Below are 23,731 nucleotides of genomic sequence, written 5' to 3' on the forward strand. Positions count from 1 at the left end.
GAGGAGAGAATGTGAGAGTGAGTGAGGAGAGAATGTGAGAGTGAGGAGAGAATGTGAGAGTGAGTGAGGAGAGAATGTGAGAGTGAGTGAGGAGAGAATGTGCAGAGTGAGTGAGGAGAGAATGTGAGAGTGAGTGAGGAAAATGTGAGAGTGAGGAGAGAATGTGAGAGTGAGTGAGGAGAAAATGTGAGAGTGAGGAGAGAATGTGCAGAGTGAGTGAGGAGAGAATGTGAGGCGTGTACCAAGAGTATGTGTGTGAGTGAAAGGAGAGTACATTTGGTGGTGATGTGTGTGAAGTGTGTGAGTGAAAGGGGAATGCACAGAGGTGTGTATGAGTGTGAGAGTTCAAGAAAAGAAAAGTGCACAGGAGAATGCAGAGTGTGTGCAGCCTCAAGCTGCGAGCCTGTGAGCCAGAGAGAAAGAAAGCAGAGAATGAGAGAGAAACTTTAAGCCTTGAAAAATTGCCTGTCAGCTTGTACCCAAAAAGTAGTCTGTGTATATTTATTATGCACCTTCCAGATATCCCTGCTTCCTGTTGAGAACTCTGATCCTGTGTTGAGGTTGGACCCCAACAAGCTTATGTTTCTTTTCCTGTATGTAAAGCTGGATATCTTCATCAGCATGTTGAATACAAACAAGGAACATTAATCAGCCAAAAACCTCACAGTTTCTATGTGCATCGCAGCCACCTGACTTGTGAAGCCTGAGGTAGAGCCAGGGAATCTGTACATCTAACAAGTTCCCAGGTGGCCTGATCCTGCTGGCCCAGGGACCACACAGAAAGGTAACTGGGCAAAAGCTCAAACTCAAGTTGCTTCTACAGTGGTGGAGCAAAGAGATAAGTCTGCAACTTGGAACATCTCAAAGTGTCCTTATTCTGTTGTCACGCTAGGGATATAGACATGGCTCAGAGGGCAGGATGCTTGTGGCCACATCTGATGACCTGAAATTGATTCCCAGAATCCACATGATGGAAGAAGAGACTGGACTGTGACTTCTACATGTATGCGGTGGCATATCAGTACCCTTCCTACACGCAAAATAAATAAATAGGTATGATAATAATAAAGTAAATCTGGGGGAAGCTGAAGAGATTGCTCAGTGGTTAAGAGCACACACTGTTCTAGTAGGGACCAGAATTAGATTCCCTGAATCCATGTTGGGCAGCTTACAACCACCTCTAACTCCAGCTTCAAGGGACCTGATGCCCTGACCTCTGCCAGTACCTGCATACACATGCACAGACACACAGAGACACAGACACACACAGACACTCAGACACATACACAATTTTCTTTTAAAATTTAAACTTTAAAAAGCTGTTAAAGATCCTACCTACAACTTCAGCAGAAGACTTCTGCTTTACCAGAGGCCATACCAGAACTAGGGACCCCAAGTAAGACACCACTAACAGTACCACCTGCCCCCCATCCCCACCCTCATATTCTGGCCAGCCCACCACTCAGGCAGGAGACTCCTACTTTATTGGAAGCCACACAAAGAACCCCAGATGGCTAGAGACCAGTGTAAGAACACAATGAATATGATACCACTGTAGCCCAGCTAACCTACTACAGCAAGCCCTGGATACTCCAACACAGCTAAAGCACAAGATAATGGCTTTAAATCCAACTATGAAGATGATAGAGGTTCTTAAAGATGAAATGAATAAATTCCTCTAAAAAATCCAGGAAAATACAAACAGATGAAGGAAATGAATAAAACTGTTTAAGATCTGAAAGTGGAAATAGAAGCAGTAAAGAAAACATAAACTGAGGGAATCCTGGAGATGGAAAATCTAGGCAAGTGAACAGGAACTACAGACGCAAGCATCACCAACACTATACAAGCAGTGGATGAGAAAAATCTCAGCTGTAGAAGAAACAATAGAGGAAACTGACACAAAAATAGTCAATAAAATACTTACAAGTCAAATCCAAGAACACATCAAAAAGATCATCTACCTTGATGAAGTAGGCTTCATCCCACAAATGGAGGGATGGTTCAATATATGGAAATATCAGTTCAATTCACCATATAAACAAACTGAAAGGAAAAAAAAACACATGATCATCTCATTAAATGCTGGGAAAGCCTTTGACAAAAATCCAACACCCCTTTAATAAAAATCTTGCAGAAATCAAGGATACAGGGGACTTACCTAAACAAAATAAAGGCAATATTCAGCAAGTCAATAGCCAATACAAAATTAAATGAAAAGAAAATCAAAGCAATTCTACTAAAATAAAGAATTAGACAAGGCTGTGCACCCTCTCCATGTCTATTCAATATAGTACTTGAAGATCTAGCTAGAGCAATAATACAACTAAAGGAGATCATGGGGATATAAATTGGAAAAGGAAAAAGTCAAAATATCGCTATTTTCAGATGATATGATACTATGTATAAGCAATCCCCAAAATTCTACTAGAGAACCCCTATAGCTGATTAAACACCTTCAGAGAAGTAGCTGGATACTAGTTAACAACAACAACAACAACAACAACAACAATCAGTAGCCCTCCTATCTACAAATGATAAAAGGGCTGAGAAAGCAACCAGGGAAACAACACCCTTCACAATACTCACAAATAATATAAAATACCTTGGAGTAACTCTAACCAAGCAAGTGAAAGATCTATATGACATGAGCTCCAAGTCTTTGAAGAAAGAAACTGGAGAAGATATCAGAAGATGGAAAGATCTCCCATGCTCATGGATCAGTAGGATTAACAAAGTAAAAATTCTCATTTTACCAAAGGCTGTGAAGAGACATCATGACATGACCAAAGCAACTTTTTTAAAGAACAATACTTAATTGGGGCTGGCTTACATTTTCAGAGGTTCAGTTCATCATCATCATGGTGGGAAGCACGGGCGTATCCAGGTAGATATGGTGCTGGAGAAGGAGCTAAGAGTTCTAGAGTTCTTGATCCAACTGCATCCGAGAGAGAGACTGTCTCAGAGGCAGCTAGGAGACACAGTGATACACTTCCTCCAACAAGGCGCCACCTCCTAATAGTTCTACTCCCTGGGCCAAGCATATACAAACCACCACAGGTTCATCAATGGAATCAAATCAAGGAGCCAGACATGAATCCACACACTTACAGACACTTGATTTTTGACAAAGAAGCCAAAATATACAATGGAAAAAATTAAGCATTTTCAACAAATGGTGCTGGTTTAGCTGGATGTCAGCATGTAGAAAAATACAGATAGGTTCATATCTATCCCCCTGCATAAAACCTAAGTCCAAGTTGATCAAAGGCCACAACCATAAAACACTGAACATGATAGAAGAGAAAGTAGGAAATATCCTTAAACATGTTGGCACAGGAGGCAACTTCCTAAACAGAATATCAATAGTGCAGACACTAAGATCAACAATTAATAAATGGGACCTCATGAAACAGGAAATCTTCTGTAAGGCAAAGGACACTGTCATCAATAGGAAAAATGGCAGCCTACAGGATGGGAAAAGCTCTTCACCAACCCCACATCTAACAGAGGGCTAATTTCCAATATATATAAAGAAATGAAGAAACCAGGAAACTAGACATCGACAAACCAAATAATCCAATTTAAAAATGGGGTATAGATCTAAACAGAATTCTCAACAGAGGAATCTCAAATGGCTGAGAAGCACTTTAAGAAATGTTCAACATCCTTAGCTGTCAGGGAAATAAAAAATCAAAACAACTCTGAGACTCCATCTTACACCTGTCAGAATGGCTTAGATCAAAAACACAAGTGACAGCTCATGCCGGCAAGAATGTGGAGCAAGAGAAACATTTCCTCCATTACTGGTGGGAATACAAACTTGTACAGCCACTTAGAAATCAGTATGACGGTTTCTAAGAAAACTAAGAATCAATCTATCTCAAGACCCGTCCACACCATTCCTGGTCATACAGCCAAAACCACAAGGACACTTGTTCAACTACGTTCATAGCAGCTCTATTTGTAATAGCCAGAAACTGGAAACAACCCAAATGTCCTTCAACCGAAGAATGGAAAAAGAAAATGGTACATTTATACAATGAAGTATTATTCAGCTGTTGAAAACAATGACATCATTAAATTTACAGGCAAATGTATAGAACTAGAAAAGATCATCTTGAGTGATGTAACCCACACCCAGAAAGACAAATATGGTATGTACTCATTAATAAGTTGTTATTAGCCAGAAAATACAGGATAACCATACTACAATCCACAGACCAAAGAAGCTAAATAACAAGGGAGCCAAGGGAGGACGCTTGAATCTCACTGGGAAGGTGAAATAAAATAGACATCCAAGGTGGATGGAGGGAGGGAACTAGGTGGAAAAGATGGTAGGGAGGGTGAACTCCCAGTTATCTATGAGGGTGACCCTAGCTAAGACTCCTGAGAATGAGGGAAACAGAACCTGAACTGGCCATTTCCTATAACCAGGCAAGACTTCCAGGGAAGGGTCTGGGACACCAACCTAGCCACAAAACCATTGATCTACAATTTGTCCTACTTACAAGATGTGCTAGAGTAAAGGTAGGGTAGAAATTATGGGAGTGGCCAGCCAATGACTGGTCCAGCTTGAGACCCATGCTAAGAGAGGGAGCCTACCCCTGACACTGCCTGGAGGACCAGGACCTAGAGACTGGATAGCCCAGACACCTAGAATAGACAATGATTCCTAATGATATTCTGCTATATTCACAGATGGTGTTTAGCACAATTGTCATCAGAGAGTCTTCACCCAGAAACTGATGGAAACAGACCCACCACCAAACATTAGGTGTAGCTCAGGGTATCCTGTAGAAGAAGGGAGGAAGGATTGTTCCTACAGATGGGGTCAAGGATAAGACAAGAACCCACAGAATCAACCAACTTGGGCTCACAGGGCTTCACAGAGACTGATTCGACAGTAGGGAACCTGCATGGGATTGACCTGGGCCCCCTACATATATGTTACAGTTAAACAGCTTGCTCTTCATGTGGAACTCCTAACAGTGGGAGCAGGGGTCGTTTCTGGATGTGGTTTGCCTGCTTTGGGTACTCTTTTCCTCATACTGGGTTGACTCATCTACCTTAATACATGGGAGGTGCCTAGACTTAACTGCAACTTGATATGCCATGTTTGGTTGAGCATTTTGACTGCCCCTTGAAACTAGAATCCTATATGCTGTCTTGCCTTCTTCCCAATGCTTTATCTTTCTCTGAAGCTCTTTACTGCCACTTGATTAGTTCATTCATTCATTTGTTCTATAAGGCAATTTTGTTTGCTTGTTTTTTTTTTTTTAATCATTTTTTTTCTTAAAGATGCATTTATTTATTGTATGTGAGTACACTGTAACTGTCTTCAGACACACCAGAAGGGAGCATCAGATCTCATTATGGATGGTTGTGAGCCACCATGTGGTTGCTGGGATTTGAACTCAGGACCTTCAGAAGAGCAGTCAGTGCTCGTAGCCACTGAGCCACCTCTCCAACCCTTGCTTGTTGTTTTGAAGTAGGGTTTCTCTGTATGGTCCTGGCTATCCTGGGACTTGCCCTATAGACCAGGCTGATCTCCATCTCAAAGATGGCCTGCCTCTGCCTCCTTGAGTGCCAGGATCATAGGCATGTGCCACCACTAGCGGCAGCAACTTCATGGTGTGCTATCATCCCAGCAGAGGTTGAATCCAGGTGCTTTGGCAGCTAGGCCACAATCTACCTACAGAACCGAACAGGATCGATACAGTCTAAAGAAGAGGAAATGCACTACAAAGCACTTGAAGTGTGTGCACACACAACTGCATATGCATAGCACCAAAGAGCCTGAAGAATATACTCCAGCATGGAGAGAGCGCTCCTGCTGGCAGCAGACTTTTACAGAATCAAAATTTTAAGTCATTTTATTATTGCAAATTTCTAAAACAAGAATGCATCACTATATATAAAAATACATCGGAGGAAAACTAATATATCAGAAACAGAAAAATAAGCCATCCCTCTAAACAGCCACTGAATTGCAAATTCAAAGGCAGCTGGGCTATACAGCAAGACCCAGCCTCAAAACAATAACAAAATAAACCGAAAACCAAACAAACAAAATAGTAATAACAAAGAAATGTAGAGTGTGGTAGTGGGCACCTATAATCCAGCACTTGGGAGGTAGGAGCAGGACTACAAGTTCAAAGCTGGTCTGGCCTACACAGCAAGGTTCATGGCAAGCTAGGCTATATAGTGAGACATGTCCCCAAAATATAACAGTCCTAGAGAGGGTAAGCAATTTGCCCAGAGCCATTCACACACTATGAAGTGGAGGTTGGAGTCAGAATATAGGGGGATCTGGCTTTTCCATGTAATGCAGTCTTCCTCATCCCATAGGGCCATAATCTTCTGTGCTATAGCCATGTTTTCCAAAAGCAGCTCTATCGGATAAGAGAAACAGCCCCAACCCTACTGCTAAACACAAAGACAGCTGTCACTAACTATCAAACATGAGATGCCAGTGTGACCAGATTGCAAACTGGGGGTGGTTGGTGTCAAAGTGTAGAGAAAGGACCACCAACCACTATGGCTGTCTCACCATGATGTTTCCTGGGAAGTGGAACATCCAAACTCTACTCCCCTCCTTGCTAGGATACGGTACACAGACTGTAGCCTGCTGTGGCTGGAAAACAGGCTCTAGAATATGCAGAGTAGAACTGGAGAGGACCCTGCTCTAGCTGAGTGTTCGCAGAGTGACTTAACATTTGGGCCACATGCTCCCCATCCCGCTCCCACTCCCCATCACTAGTATGAGCTCATGAGGAAGGAGGCATGGGGTAGAGAGGTTTATAAGAGCCAAGTGGTTGTGTTCCCAGCCCTTGGGCTCTGGCAGCAGCTCATTATCCACAAGAATGTTCTAGCAGTGGGATGGTCACACTGATGCACTCCAGCTGAACAGCAGCCCACAAAGTCCTTTTCTCTGTGGCTCACATGAGCAAGCTAGTAAGGCTCTGATTAGGATGGCTCCACCTTGACTTTAGCAGACCTGTGGATCTCCTGCAAGGCCTTCTGCAGTTAGTAAATAAAGCCTCTCTGTCTCCAAGCTGGACACAGAAACCCAACTGCTCCTGGAGGTGGGAAGCAGGGCTCTCCAGAAGAAAGTTAAGAGCAGCTGCTGCCACTCACTGCCAAGACCAGCTTAGCCAAATCCCCAGGAAAACGCTGCAGCACATGAACATGAAAACACAAACCACAGACAGTCTGCTCTCCTTCCTACACACATGTTCAAACAAGGCAGCTTTCCCCAGCCAAGCCCCGGACTGGAGCAGGATGAGGTCATTTCAATGGCTCTGTCTGTGGCTTTTGCTTTTCCCTTCATTCTGAGGAGCCAGTTTCCACTGATGTGACCCAGATGCAGCCCTGGGAGGACAGAGAAGCAAGAGCAGGGAACATGATTGGAGTGTGATCCCTACCACTTCAAGGGCCTCCCAAAGCTAGCTTTGTGTGAGGGAAAGCACAACCCAGCAGCAGGCCCAGCAGGGCAGTGGGTCACAGGACTCCTAAAGAAAGCCTTCAGGAGAGGCAGGTGGAAGGACGACCTGCTGGATCTGCATTCGCAATCCTCCTCTGTGGATGTCCCCTGGCTGGAGAGTCAGAGGGAGGAATGGAGGCTGGCTGTTGGTCACAGGCTTTGGTGGGGTGTCACTGTCCTGCACTCTGGCCTGATGGAAGTACTCAGCAGAGACCTGAACAGACCTCCACAGGAAGGATTAACGTGGCGGAGGGTGGGTCAGATCCTGCAGCAAGCTGCAACTGTTAATGACCTGTCTCTGTAAAAACTTAGTAGTGCTGCCGAAGACAGAGGGGAAGCAGATGCTGACTTTAGCAAAACCCTCAGCAAGACTGTAGTCAACTTCTCCACATCTTAAGTTCCAAAGGAAGCATGTGACAGCACCGGATAACAAAACCCCTAGGTCTCCTGGTCCCCAGGCAAATTTGGTAGCTGGGAATGGTAGTCTTGGGGGACAGCAAATGCTGCCATGGGGCAAAGAGCTCTCTGAAAAGCTCCACTTCAGAAGTCAGAGAGCTGATTCGCAGTGAGATTGTAGAACTGCTGAGTGACAGCCCTGGTCTTAGAGCTGAGAATTCACCTGCTTCCCCCCACACGTAGGAAGAAACGATTTATGGAGGTGAGTACAACAGACCACAAGAGCCAAACACTCTGGAATACAGCACTTCTTTTAGCTCTCCTATTCAAAGTATTTGCTTGGTTCACTCAGAGGAACGTTGGGTGCCAATTCTTGATGTAGCACCCCCTGGACACTGTGGCATGGGAAAGAAGGCCAAAGCACGGGATAAATCCTCAAGAGAGAAGTTGGGAATTCTAGGTTGTGACCTACTTAGACGTACAAGTGAGGAATAAACAGAGAACCAGCCACCATCACTTGTGGTGATGGGACTGGCTGCGAGCAATCAGCTTTCACCCACTGTCACTGGGCAAGGGGACTCGGGACCCTGTCCCCATCTGAAGAAGGCAGAGAAGAACACACAGTTCCTGCTGTGGTGGCTACTCCTCATTACTCTCCATCTACTCATTCCTAAGTGCCCTGAACGAAATGGTTCCTCCAGCCTTTAACGAGAGTGCTGAGAAGAGAGGCCACTGCTGTGAGTCAAACCATCAGGAGAGGGAGCACAGGTCCTGGGGCAAGAATCTGAGCTGGGTATCAGGGTTTTTCCCACCTTGGACTCATTCTGCTTAATATCTTCTGCTGTCCCTCTAAGGTCAGAGGGCCCTGGCCCACTCACGTTAGAAACTCTAAGCACACCAGCAAAGAATGCATGAGCAAAGCCAGAGAAACCTGTCATCTTGAAGCAGTGATACCAGCTCAGTAGAGCTCACTTCCAGTCAGTCCTGTTAATAAACTGGCACTGCACAAAGTGAGTTCTAGGACAGCCAGGACTGTTACACAGAAATATCAAAGGAAACAAACGAACAAAAGAACAGCCAAACAGCAACAAACCAGCATTGCTACCCTGTCCACCTCCAGCCCTCCGCATCATTAAACCCTGTGCATCTAGGAGAGGCTACACACATTTCCTAGGGCTGTCCCTCAGTGATACATACCCTAGAGCAGCAATTCTCAGCTCCCTAACTCATGTGGGTCTCCACCCCTTTGGGGATCTAATGATCCTTTCACAGGGACTGCACATCAGATATCCTGCATATCAGATGCGTACATTACAATTCATAACAGTAGCAAAATTACAGTTACAAAGTAGCAACAAAAATAACTTTATGGGGGGGGGGGGTGTCACCAAAACATAGGGCTACAGCATTAGGAAGATTGAGAACCACTGCTAGAGGTACCCAGGGGTCATCTCAGCTGGAACACACATGGTTTGGAGCTATGCAAAAACTCAGTGGTCAACTGATAGGCTCTGCCTGACCAGAGTCAAAGGCGCGCTGTGAAGGAGGCAGCAGAGACCTCAGACAGATCTTTTTTATTTTGTTTAATTTGCACCCGCCTTACTTGATGAGTTAGCACCTAAAAACTATGTGTTCAAGTATCACAAGACTAGTCTTGAAGAACTCACAAGTCTAACCCCATTCCTTTACCTCTTCTTATTTTTTTTTTTTTTTTTTTTTGGACAGGGTCTCACTATATATCCTAAGCTGGCCTGGAACTATAAACCAAGCTTGCCTCAAANCTTGAAGAACTCACAAGTCTAACCCCATTCCTTTTTCTTTTCTTATTTTTTTTTTTTTTTTTTTTTTTTTTTTTTTTGGACAGGGTCTCATTATATATCCTAAACTGGCCTGGAACTATAAACCAAGCTTGCCTCAAACTCAGAGATCCAAGTGCTAGGATCAAAGGCTTACACCACCATACCCAGCCTGCCCCAGTTTTTTCAATACTAACATTCATCATCAACTGTTCCTCATCCCAGCCTTTGCTTTTATGTGTTTATCTTACTATGAGCATACACATATTCAGTTCCCTTGAAGAACAAGCGATCACCTGAAGTCCCCAGGGTCCACATGGATCTCCCTCTTTTCTGTACTACTGTGGAGTAGCCCATGATATGCATACACTATGCTTTAGTGACCTCACGGGGTCATTTAAGTTGTTCTCTTCTTGTTTTGATCTATCACAAATGATGCTGCACTGAATATTTTCCACCCCTTTATTCATACACATGAACTTGTGTCTGAGCCAGGTATCAGGAAGAGGAAATGCTAGCTCAAAGGAATGTACTTTTTACAAAGGTGGATGTCCATGGATCTGGTCATGTGCGTGTACACACACCCACTATACAAGAGCACCCAGGAATGTGGCACAGGAGTGAGGGAGATGCTAAGGTCTCCATCTGTCTGGATTCTCTCTGGTGTGCTATCAATGATGTAACTTGCTGTGCTCTTGCTTGTTTGTTTGTTTTTGTTTTTGAGACAGGGTTTCTCTGTACAGCCCTGGCTGTCCTGGAACTCACTCTGTAGACCAGGCTGGCCTTGAACTCAGAAATCCACCTGCCTATGCTTCCCAAGTGCTGGGGTTAAAGAAAGGCATGCATCACCACTGCCTGGCAACTTGCTGTGTTCTATGCTACAGGAACTTCAGCCACCAAATGAAGACATATGTGGGAGACACTCAACTCCTATTTAATGGTGACTCCCTGGTCATTAAAAATGCTCACCACATAGGCCAGGGGTTGTGGCACACACCTTTAATCCCAGCACTGAGGAGGCAGAAGCAGGTGGATCTGTGAGTTCCAATCCAGCCAGGGCTACATAGTGAGACACTGCCTTTATAAACAAACAAACAAAAAATATCCACTGCAATAACAGTAAAATGAATAAAGCCACAAGGTTGCCAAGAAGAGGGTGGGAGTCAGGAGGAATGGGACCAATTCATTCCTTGAAACTAAAAACAGAGTGTGAATGTATAAGACAGTGCAGGAGGAAGCTGCCACATGGGCAGTCAGTAGGCTATATAGAGATCATCAGACCTGCCCTGGGAGTCCAGGAGGAAAGCTGGGTTCTGAGAAACAGCTACTGAGGACGGGAAGAGAAATGAAGCTGAAAACTGAGATCAACTTAAGGGCTGTCTGCAGAATAAGTGCACTAATTGGCTCCATCGCTGCCACCTCCCAGGGGAAGCAGCTAATGCCAGGTGAAAACAGGAGGGCTGGCCTCCAAAATATTAAACCAAGGAACAAGAGAAAAAGTTGACAAACTTCTATAAAAAGCCAGCTACTAAATACCTAAAGCTTTGTAGGCCCGATAGGGTCTCCAGCTCCTATTATTCTTCAGTTGGGAGCATGAACTTACAGTACCAGTCAAACTGTGCCACTGAAGCCCAGTCTGGCAGCCAACAAGCCCCTCCCCCAACCATAGAGTACCACAGGAGCTTCCCATTCAGGGCAGAGGCCTACTGTAGAAAGAGATCAACCACTGTGCTAGCATCCCAAACATCTGCCCTCAAGAATATGCGCCCTATGCTTCATTTTTAAGTATGAATGAACTACTGTGCATCACCAGACACTGAGGGAAACCAGAAGCCTGAAGAAGAATGACCAAGATAAACAAGGGAACCAGATCCCAGAGGAATGGAATAGTTTCAGGGTCAGGAGATAATTTAAAAACAACATCTCTAATTAGTGTGTCAGAGAAACCCAGTACAATTTAGTTTTCCTAAAGCAAGAGCAAGATACTGTGAGAGTGAAACTGGAGAACCAGAGAATTCACAGTATCGGTGCCAAAGGAATACCCACACTAGAACACCTGGGACACCAAGTGAAGACTATGTATCAAACTAGAGTAGGAAACGACATGGAGAAGGTAAGACAACCGAAAAGCTCGATCTTGGAAGTCTGTTCATTAACAGCACAACACAAGAACCTGAGTTTCAGTGTAACACTGGGGAAGGGGGGTAGGGTGGGTTCAAGCAAAAAGAAATGGGTGAAAAGAAATCATCAAAGAAGCAGGGAGAAAAACGTGTGTACAGAGCAGAAGAATGTCGGCAGACTTTAAACTAAATGGCCTCAGATAACTCAGAGCAATAGGTAGGAAGGCTCAATGTAGACACAGAACAAACACAAAACAAAAGCCCTCAGAATCAGAGATCAACAGACTATGTTGTATATACCTAATGAAGATGACAAAAAGAAAATAACCCACCCTAAGGTACCTTCACATCAACGAGAATCAGGCTGGCATCGGCTATGTTGTCTTCTGGGTTATGAGCCTAGCCTTGAATGTCTGAGCCAATCTCACCAGCGCTGGCATCAGATATCTTAACAGTGACACAGATGGCTTGAAGTCAACAGATCAATGTTTTTTAATGTTTGAAGGGAAAATTAATTCAACTAGACAAATCAACCAAAAGCAACAAAACAAAGGTTTCAGGATTTACCTCCCACATATCTTTCTGTGGAATTATTTTCTAGTTGCATCAGCTCATCAAGAAAGGAAAGCAAGAAAGAAAAAGACCCCCAACTTAGAAGACACAGTCTGACCTAGGGAAATTGTGAAAAGAAGTCTCTGGTTGAGAGCTACATGGCGTGCCGGCACCATGGGCAGTCCGGACAGGAGGAGCAGGAAAGGGCTTCCTGCAAATGGAAAGGTAGCGTATGCCATGCAGTGAATTACCAAACTGAAACCAAGGTGTGAGTCACTTCAGGATCAGGGAGAAAAGCCATAGCGTTCTTCCAAACACAGTGAAGAGAAGCAACCAGAAACACCATGAAAAAACATAAAAGCTGTACAAACCCACTGGTTACTGACAAGTGTTACTGACTGAAAAGTAGTATGATTCAGAGGAACTACTGGAACCTAGGAAATGAGAATCACTGACCTTGGAGTCGCAGACACTCTACACAGCATGGTGATATTCACTATGAAGGCAGGAGAGAAGGTACAATACCAGCATCCTGCTTCGGTGTGCAGCAAAAACTACTGATAGACCAGAGCAAGGAAAGCGCTGTTCAGTGACTCTTCAACTTAGAACCATCACTGAGACAAAGCATGGAAAATTGTCCATCCTGTCTGGAGATACAAGTTAGTGGTAGAGTACTTGCCTAGCATGCTCAAGGCCCCAGGTTCAATCCCTGGTGCTACAAGAACTACAAAAGACAATGTAACAAAGCATCAGACAGTGGAAAAAGACAGTGCTGGAAATAAGGAGGCGGCAGAAGGCAGAAGAGACAGTGGGAAAGCTGGACACACTCATACTTTCACCTGATTTGCATTAAGCAACAAAACCAGTAAACAAAAACCAGCTACATTTAAAGACACCGAGCCTTCCAAAGGCAGATATATAAAAACTGGGAGTGCAGGGAATGAAGAAGGCAGCAAAGGAGTTGATTCTTTCCTTTCTTCTCTCCCTCCTTCCGTCTGTCCTTCCTTTCTTTTTCAGACAGGGTCTCCTTAACACCGGTCATGGTGTGGTTGCTTCTGAGAGGTGAGGTGGGAAGGGGGCGCAGCAGTAGGAGTCTGTTCGCACCCATTATAAGCCTCCTGGTGCTGTCTGCTTATCTGATCAGGTAACTAACTGCACATCCGACTCTGACAAACGCCTAACCCTCCCTCCCACAGAGACTTTCTGCCGAACAGTTTCAACAACTCTGCTGAACAGTTCAAGTTAAGAGCTAGTGACTAATAAAGCCTGACATTTTATCTCCATTCAACTTGAGATTCCATGATCTCATATGGTAAAGAAACCTTCTTAGGTAGGCAAGCCAGCATTCTGATCCCCCACTTGTTGTTCAGAGAAACTAAGTCTCCACAATTCAGTGACCTTTTCTGGCTCGGTAGCTGTAAGCCTACAGTATTTCTCATGTTCGATGATCATGGCATGCTGTTAGTTTTTGGCTGAGACTTGTCTGGCAAGTCATTCCTTGCTGGCCACTACTCATGTAACTTGTCCCTTGGCTTGGCTGAAGTGGGAGGGCTGCCGAGGACATCACGGCGGAGAGGTTCAGAGGCTTGTGCCAGTCTGTGCTGGAGAGACGCCAACAGACCCTGGTACTCGGGCTTCTTCCAATGGCTGGAGGATCTGCCACACTGCTCAGCTCCATCGGGCTGGTATCATCTTGGGGTACCTTCCAAAACAGCACAGGGCTCCCTTATCCACAGGAGACAAAATAATCGAGCCTGGTCACTCCCCTGACCCAGAGAAGAGGAGTCATGCAGAAATGAAAGCCTGATAATGTCCACAATCTAGAAGACTGAAACTCAACACTTTCACTTTCAACAACAGTAACTAAGAAAAAAAAAAAAAAAAGCAAGAATGAGGATGGAGCCATTCAAATGTGTGGGAAAATATTTTAGTCCACCTAAAAAAGGGCCAGTTTTTCTTAACTATTAACTAGGAAACATTTGTACCCATAAAAAACAAGTCTCAGTGTCTGTCTGTCTGTCTGTCTGTCTCTCTCTCTCTCTCTCTGTGTGTGTGTGTGTGTGTGTGTGTGTGTGTGTGTGTAGCATGTACCACGTAGGGACTAAAATAAAAAGGATATCCATAACGCAGAACACACGGTTAAAGAGACAGAACGCTACCTGAGTTTCCTGGCTCTGCCCCACCATTCTGATTTCAGGGTGCGTGTCTTTACTGTCTTCTCAGCATTGCTACAGATGCATGCATACCTAAGCACCATACTGTTTAGATCTGCCTGGTCCTCAGAATCGCATCATGTGGACTTCATGCCTTCTTGCCCCCACCTGATGACTTAGCCTCTGCGAATACAGGCAGCTATAGTTCATTTCCATTGCCAGAGAGAGGTAGTCCACTTTGAGACTATACCTGGCTACCTTCTCTACTGCCTACTTGACTAAGTCTATCTAGTCTTTTCCATCACAAACAGCTCTGTCAGGGAAATTCTTCAGACAATAGCTAATTTTTTAAAATGCTCCTCCCAAACAAATCCTTTCTCCTCTCTCCAGAGGTTTAAGTTTTGCCTCTGTAAAGAGTACAAACTAGAAAATCCTGGCCTGTGGCTAAAATCCTGAGTGTTTTAGGGAACCAAAAAAGTTATTCCCAAGATCTCATCCCTTGTTCCCTGTCCAGGCCTCTCACACACAGACTCCTGTCTCCTCCAGTAAACCTGAGATTCCACACCCTGCTTTATAACAGGTAAACAATCGGCCTTTTAGAAGGCTGCCTGTATTTCTGAGCCACACCTCTCACCACTATCTCCCCCTTCTTCTCTGAGTGAGAGGAAACATAGACCTCAAAGAAAGACTCCTTTAATAGGGAGCCATGGCAGCTGGAGGAGTCAACACGGGCTCTGCCCTACCAGGATGACACAGGAAGATCAACCATGTGAGATGCCAACAGACTGGTCCACAGGCTCTTCATGGTTACCACCTACCACGGTCAGGGCCAGCCACATTTCCTATGTGATCCATCAAGGATCAGATACTAGGGAAGCTGTAAGAACGGTAAGAGATAACTTACTGTTACAGTCCTGATAGTGACACTCTTCAATCTGTACCATATGCCTGCTGCGGTGTTAAGAGCTTTGTACACCTTACTTATCTCAGTGAGTTGGAACCCGTGACATCACTTTAGGAGGTTAACCCAGCATTTCAAAAAGGAAACAAGACTTCAAATAAATACTGGTGATTCTATCATAAAGCCGTATTGTTTTGTGAAACTTCTGGTCCACTTATATTCATGTGCATTTATTTGTATGTATGAAACCATAAAATAAAATGCACCTCTCACTGAGGACAGAGACTAAAAACTGTTGTAAAAGACTTGCTTTTTATCTATTTCCTAATGGTCCCATTGAGGTGTATTCAGTTACTAGCCCAGGTTAACAAAGGCAATTCTTTTTTTGTTTGTTTGTTTTGTTTTGTTTTGTTTTGTTTTTCAAGACAGGGTTTCTCTATATAGCCCTGGCTGTCCTGGAACTCACTTTGTAGACCAAGCTGGCCTCAAACTCAGAAATCTGCCTGCCTGTGCCTCCCAAGTGCTGGGATTAAAGGCGTGTGCTACCACGCCTGGGTCCACAAAGGCAATTCTTAAAGTCACTTCACCCACTTCCTGTGCCCATGTTTCAGTCACTGTTCTCACCTGCACTTTCAACGTAAGAGCCTCTTTTCCAAGAGTCCCAGATGACGTGCCGTTCTCAGAGCCTAGAACATTCTCCCCCTACGTTTCTCGAGCTGGTTCCTTCTCAGTCATCAGGTCTCTCTCTGCTTGTGTATGGCCTTCATTCACAGAGCCCCCTTGGTCCCACAGTCCCGGCAGCTCTCTGCCCAGGGCCACTGAGACACTGTTCACTTGTATGCTGTCTGTCTTCCCCTCAAACCCCAAAGACAACTGACACATGCTGTTAGGACTCACCTACAGAGCAGAACGTCAAGTGTTAGGGGAACAAGAATGCCCTGGGCCTTTCCAATGGCCAGTGTCAGAGCCAGGACTCCACCTCCAGTCTGTCTGAACCCACATTTACTCCTTACCCACAGTAGGCTGTGATATCCTATAACCAGGTCTACTAAGGCTAGAAAGGGAACATCCATCCTGATGGATGCAGAGGGGCTGTTGTGACTGTACAGAGGAACGACGCTATTAGGGATTAACACTGGGACAGGACCTAAGTAAGCCTAGTTCCCAAGCCCATGCTCCCTCCATGGTGTCGCTGGTGTAAGGAACCATGAGGGACTCTTTACGCTACTTACTTTGGTGAGCTGAGAATCTGGAGGGAAAAAAAATGGGAGAGGAGACTACATACTCTCAGGTTTGAGTAAGAGGAAAACATCACCAGTCATGGAAGAAATACCAAAGGAAATCCATCAAACATGATTTATGCTGAGTCCAGGACAGCAGCCTGCTTAGAAAAGGCTGAGAAGAGCCAGAGATCAGCAAAAGAACTTTAAAGATACAACAGTGTATTGGGCACAGGGGACTAAAGTTGCAGGAATTTCACTTTAAGGCCCATGGGATAGGGCATAGTGAGCTGTAATTTAGAAGCTGAGAACTGAGAAGCATGGGGTGGGGTGGGAGGTCAGGGCGGGGCGGGGCGGGGGCGGGCGCCACACAAGGCTCTAGATAGGCCCTGACTAGGCTGCCTGGTGCTGGAGAGCTAATGGTCAGAATACTTGGGTAACACTGACACCTTGTGGCTATGGAATGCCGGTCCCAAAGAAAGAAAAAGGAATCTATGGATACTTCAGTTATTCTCCTTGTACTGCTGAAATATGCTAAAATTGATGTCAGTGCTAATAATAATTTTGGCAAGTCCTTATAGTAAACATGCCTTCTAATGTTCATTTTTCTGTAAATAAGTCAAGCCACTGGGTAATGGCCAACCTGACTTTGTAGCTTCGAGTTGCTGGACTCCCAGCTGCCTTATCCAAGGGGGCTATCAGTCAAACAGCCAGGCAACACTGACCACTTTAAATAATCCAGGGATGACATGAAGAAACTATATAACAATTACACCTAACTGTCTGGGTTCCTAATGGGCAGCATCAGTTAGCTTTGGCTATTTCAAATAGTTTATAACTAGATTTTTTTTTTTTCTATTACATTACTGAACTCTAGGGGACTTGGCAATCATTTACCCACAGACCAGAGGCCACAGGTCACTAATTCTAATGACCGAGCAAAAGGATTACTTGTGATTGGCACAAGCAAAACCTTCATTTGCATGTGAAGTGTGCAGTGATTTCACACCCCCTCCCCTCCCAATTCCCTCTCTGGCTGTGAGCAGTAACTCAGTTCACTCAAGTAAACTGAGAAATGACTGCCAGCTCCTGAAGGTGCAGTTCCAGACACAACCAGTTCAAACTGTTTAGTATCCGAGTTTCTGCTGTCCCAACCCTCAGTGGGCTGTGATATCCTATAACCAGGTCTATTCAGGCTAGAGAGAACAATTATCCTGATGGATGCAGAGGGGCTGCTGTGACTGGTACAGGAGGAACAATGCCTCGATTCATGGGGACACAAATGTTCATTTGCATGATTGAGGCACCATCCCCTTTGGCTATATAAGCAGATAGGCTAGGAGACATTCCTCTGCCCAATTATTCCCAACAAATGTCCTCTCATGAGTGGTCTTTTCTTGCTTACTTTTGTTAATGGAGCAGAGATGGAAACACAAAGAAAGAAGTAACAGACACAGCACAGTGGCCAGGGTGGAAGCAGCCAGACAGCTTACGAGTGGACAGAGCAAAGGAGGGGGAGAGGAGCAAGAAGGAGAGAGAAGGGGGCTGGAGAGGCAACTCAGTGGATAACAACACTGGCTGCTCTTCCACAGGACTGGGGTTTGTTCCCAGCTCCCATGCGATCCCTACAACTATCTGTAATTCCAGTTCCAAGGAATCTAATGCCCTCTTCTGGCCTCCAAAGGCACTGACCACACATGGTGCATAGACACACATGCAAACAAACACCCGCATATGTAAAAAATATTTTTTTTTTAAGTAGAGAGAAGACAAGAAGGGGCAGAGGTGAAAAGGGATAAAAGACTAATAAGGAGACAGATAAGAGGAACTACGGACTCTGATCACTAGAAGAGCTCCTGGAAACTGTGAACTCATTAAAATTAACATTATCAGACTCCCTAAGACAAAAGCTGCAATACTGGCTGGTATCAAATGCTATGGAATACTGACTTACACAAGAACTCTAACACTCTGAGCTAAGGGTCTCGATATCTGAGGCCTGAACAAGGATTGGAACACTGCGTCTGCGTGCTTGCATGCCTGCATGCTTGCTGCCTGCAAGCTTGCTACCACAGCTGTCAAGCACTGGGAGATAGACAAGCTGTCTAAGACCAGCACATAAAGAGCTTCTCTTCAACTGCCTATGATATGATTGCTTCTCTTCCTACGTGTAGTAAAGGGGACTACACCTAGGGCCTCAGACTCGTGCGAGCACTCTACTGTTAAGCCACAACCTTAATGTTTTTTCACTTTTTATTTTCAGACAGCATCTCACTAAATCATTCAGGCCAGTCCTGAACTCCCTGTATGGTCCACACATTTGAGCCTTTTGCTTCACCTTTCTGGGAGCTAGGACTACAGGCCTATGCCCAGAGCTGGACTCTCACCCAAAGTTTCCATTCAGGTAGGAGGAACCACAGCTTTTGTCTCTCTGTCTCTTCACAGTAACTCACAGCCCTCTTGCCACTGCCCTAAACATGCCTAAGGTCAGAGATAACATCTTACTGGACTCTGAAGCAATGGTACTTAGCACTGAGGCCAGCACCCCAAAATAATCCTAGTAACTACTATTAAATAGGTGCTGACTGCTTCTGAGTAATGCACAAATATGTTCTTGAATTTCACCTATGCAGTACCTATGAGAACTTCAAATGCAAACCACAAGTAAACATTTATTTCAATTATCAGCTGAAAGTTTTTGGAAAGGCCAAGAATGAGAAATAATGGCAGGCATCCTCAGCAAACAGTGTCTTTTAAAGATTAATATCTTTCTAACTGTAATGTCCATACGACTTGTACAGAAGTCCAGCTAGCACAAGGGCTGAGCTCTGTAGTCTGCAAGAGAGTCTGGAATTCTGTGCCTGAGAGGCACCTAGGTGGTGCTCACAGTACCATTCCACAGACTGAATTCTGAATGGCAAAAACCTGGAAAACAGATTTGGAAACTATGACTAGCGGGTTCTATTTGATTTACCACCTTAGTGAACACCCAGCAAGCTGGAAGTGATACATTCATTATTAGAGGCGTGGAGGAAGAAAAACAAAGAGGAGGAAGCCACCCATGCCTCACAAAGCCTAGAATATTTACTTTGGTTCTTTATAGAACGGATCTGCCAACTTATTATTTATAGTCACCCATGGACAGGATAAATAATCCAATAAGAGAGAAACACAGTTCAGGCCCTGAACCCAACTGCTGTGACTTCCAAATCTCCAGGCTAGGGCTACATAGGGAAGGCAAGCCCACAAAACAAAGCCCATCTGCTACAGAGACAGCGAGAGAAGAGCTCCCATCCCAGGTAGGTTTGGGTGATCATGGGGAAAGGGTTACGGAGATACACGGGACTGGGTCGGGAGGAGCCCTACCAACTGCCACTTTTAATACTCATCTTGTGCAGTGTCGCAGAAGTACTGTGGTGGGGTGGGGGACGATGGGGGGAGGCTTTGTGACTGCGGCAGGGGTGGTCTCAGCACAGGACCTTGTGGGCTCTGGCTAGGGATGGGGACTTCAGTGGAAGAGCTGGGAGGAGAGAAGTGGAATGACAGTAAGCAATGGCCTAGGTGGCTTTTGGTTAGCTAGTTCTGGCTACAGTGCCTCTGTCACGCTGCTGCTGCCCCCCCCCCCCCCGCCCGTGTCAAAGAATACATTTGCTTAAAGGTCAACACTTAAGAAAAATAAATGCAGCTGTCCATTTCCATCAACTTAAGCCGAAAAATCTGGCTATCTTTCAGAGAAAAGGATGCTCTTGTGCTATCTGCTCTGAAAGGTTTGCTTGTCTTATATCAAGTGATCACATGTATTTTCAAAGAATAACAATAGCCCTCAGTTCTAGAGCTGTAGAAAATACTATTGAAAATGAGATTAGGACAGGATATCTGGAAAGCGGATTTGCTCTTAAGTGCTGAGGGGAAAATTACAAATCGCCACGTGTCCAAAGCATTTTAGAACTTCCTGGTTGGGAACCATGAAGGTCAACCGACTTCCTTCATATACTGCCTACAAGATCTTGACATATCATGTCTTCCTTGAGGCATAGAATGATTACCTTTTGGTAAATTAAAAATTTCTTTCAAGGCTAGAAAGATGGTTCAGTATTGAAGCAATGGATGCTCTTCCAGAAGACTCAAGTTCAATTCCTAGCTCCCACATGGCAGCTCTCAAGTCTCTGTAACTCAAGTCCCAGGGGACCTAACACTCTCCTCTGGCCTCTGTGGGCACTACATACACACAGTGTACAGACATATATGCACACACCCATACACACACCCACACAAATATTTTCAATCAAAAACAAATTTTTGATTAGCCATATGTTCCTGCTCTACTCAAACTCCTCCTGCTTGATCATACTGTTTGTCTCTTCTAGCAGAATGTGGGATTCTTCAGGGAATAACAACCTGTACAGCACCCAGCACGTGACATAGCATATGGTGTCAGAGCGTAGTGAGCTCTCAGCCCACTGAAATACTTCCTTTTCCTGCCACCTACTGCTGTGTGATTTTTGAATTTGTTACTTAGCTTTCCAAACCTTGGTTTCCTTACCTATAAAGTCCTCTCACAATAGTCCTTTATGAATTAAATGTATTAAATACTACATCCCGAGTTAGTATCATTGTAAGAGTGTTAAAAGTGTTGGAAATTGGGCTGGAGAGATGACTCATGTTGACTGCTCTTCCAAAGGTCCTGAGTTCAATTCCCAGCAACCACATGGTGGCTCACAACCATCTGTAATGGGATCCGATGCCCTCTTCTGGTGTGTCTGAAGACAGCTACAATGTACTCATATAAACAAAATAAATAAATCTTTAAAAAGCAAGTGTTGGAAATTATCAATTATCAATAATCACTAACAGATGAGCATAATTATTATTATTCCTTCCCAAGAATCAGAATTACTCCACCCAAATATACTAGACGAGGATTTCTTTTTTTTTTTTTTTTTTTTTTTTTTTTTTTTTTTTTTTTTAAAGATTTATTTATTTATTATATGTGTGTACACTGTAGCTGTCTTCAGACACTCCAGAAGAGGGCGTCAGATCTTGTTACGGATGGTTATGAGCCACCATGTGGTTGCTGGGATTTGAACTCCGGACCTTCGGAAGAGCAGTCGGGTGCTCTTACCCACTGAGCCATCTCACCAGCCCAGGATTTCTTAACCTTAGCATCCATGGCAGTTCTCTGCCGTGGTAGCCAGCCTGTACATTGTGGGATGTTTCACAGCAAGCCTATCCTTTACATACTAGGTGTCAGTGGTACATACACATTCAGTTCCAACAACCAAAATTGTCTTGAGAGATTGCCAGGTTCTCTGGAGGGAAACACCCTCCCTCTTTCCCTTAGCACCACTGTCTAGAATTCTCAAATTTGAAAGACTCTATCCACCACAGCCCTTAGTCCCACCGCCCCTTCTCCCCACATGCAACCACTACAGCCACCATTTGCTCACCACTCAGATGCCTTGGAGGAAACAGGTTATAGGTGCTGTAGATATCATTGGAGAACTGCAACTTGAGCTCAGGGCTCCCCGTTAGGAGCTGCGCCGCGTGTTCTACCTGAAACGGTGTCTTCTCCAGGATCACAACCGCATCTTCTCCATGAGTGTCCCCAGAGTCCTCATTTACCTGGAGGCAGGGATACCATCAGTGGGTCAGTGGGTGCAAGCACGGCACCGCTAGGACAGCACTTGGGGCTCGGGAAAGAGTTTAGTTAATAAAATGCATTCCATGCGAGTGGGAGGACCTGAGTGTCCATTTAACAGGACCCATGTGAGAGAGTTCCAGTCTGGAAAAGGGGGGGTGCGGGGCAGTGGAGTGTGACTTAAAATCCCAGAACTGGGAAGGCAAAGAGAAGTGGACTCCTGGGGCCTGCTGGCCTTGTGCCAAAAAGCAACACAAGTAATAAACAAGACAGAAACAATACCTGAGGTTTTACTCTGGCTTACACACACACACACACACACACACAGACACATGATTTAAAAAATCCCAGCACTGTGATTGTGATTCCAGGGTGTCTCTGTCTCTCTTTGTCTGTTTGTCTCTCTGTCTCTGTCTCTGTCTCTCTTTTGGTTTTTCAAGACAGGGTTTCTCTGTGTAGTCCTGGCTGTCCTGGAACTCACTCTGTAGACCAGGCTGGCCTTGAACTCAGAAATCTGCCTGCCTCTGCCTCCCAAGTGCTATGATTAAAGGCGTGCGCCACCACTGCCTGGTTCAATTCCAGGGTCTCTTAAAAGGCATCTTAATCCAAATCCTTGTGGAAATTCTCAGACCTTTCTTTACAAAAGAAAAAGTTTCTCAGCTGTTGTCTTAGCTAGGGTTTACTGCTGTAAATAGGCACCATGACCAAGACAACTCTTATAAAGATCAAAATTTGATTGGGGCTGGCTTACAGGTTCAGAGGTTCAGTCCATTATCATCAAGGCAGTAACAGGGCAGCATCCAGGCAGGCATGGAGGAAGAGCTGAGAGTTCTAGATCTTCATCTGGAGGCTGCTAGCAGAATACTGGCTTCCAGGCAGCTAGGATGAGGGCCTTAAAGCCCATACCCACAGTGAAACACCTACTCCAACAAGGCCACACCCACTTCAACAGGACCACACCTCGAATAGTGCCCCTCCCTGGGCCAAGCATATACAAACCATCACAGCTGTCATCTATTTTACAAGACCCCTGCCAAACTCTCCTTACTTTAGAAAAAGTAACAAACTAAGATCCACACTAGAGAAATTAAGTGACTTATCCAAGATCACATGAACAGTACCAGTATGGAGATTAGAAGCCAAGTCTCCCCACTAACTTCTAGCTAGAAATCTCTCAGGCCTAAAATCTTCAGTGAGTGATACATAGTGAAGACGAAAGGGCTAAGAAAACCAAAAACAAGCGACAGGGAGACATTGAAGCTATAGCCCCTGATCCTCCCAAATATGAGCTCTTACACGTGATTCTTGGACACAGCTTTGTGTGTATGTGTTCAGTGAATGTATATGCTTGTGAGAGTGGTCTTGTGCATACAAGTGTATGCATGTCTGTGTGGAGGCCAGAAGTCAAGGTTGTGTGTGGTGTTTTGAATATGTTTGGCCCAGGGAGTGGCACTATTTGGAGATGTGAC

General features: G+C 44.8%; 1 protein-coding gene across 1 annotated transcript in view; it reads right to left on the bottom strand.

The window, feature by feature from the left end:
* The window catches only part of Dcps (decapping enzyme, scavenger), a 48,703-nt gene that overhangs the window by 21,895 nt on the left and 3,077 nt on the right, over positions 1-23,731 (bottom strand). Inside the window, exon 2 of the mRNA XM_021207167.2 lies at positions 22,072-22,246. Coding sequence (XP_021062826.1) covers positions 22,072-22,246 — 175 coding nt within the window. The remainder of the gene's footprint in view (positions 1-22,071; positions 22,247-23,731) is intronic.

Source organism: Mus pahari, chromosome 10 (genome assembly GCF_900095145.1).
Source record: "Mus pahari chromosome 10, PAHARI_EIJ_v1.1, whole genome shotgun sequence".
Classification (NCBI taxonomy): domain Eukaryota; kingdom Metazoa; phylum Chordata; class Mammalia; order Rodentia; family Muridae; genus Mus; species Mus pahari.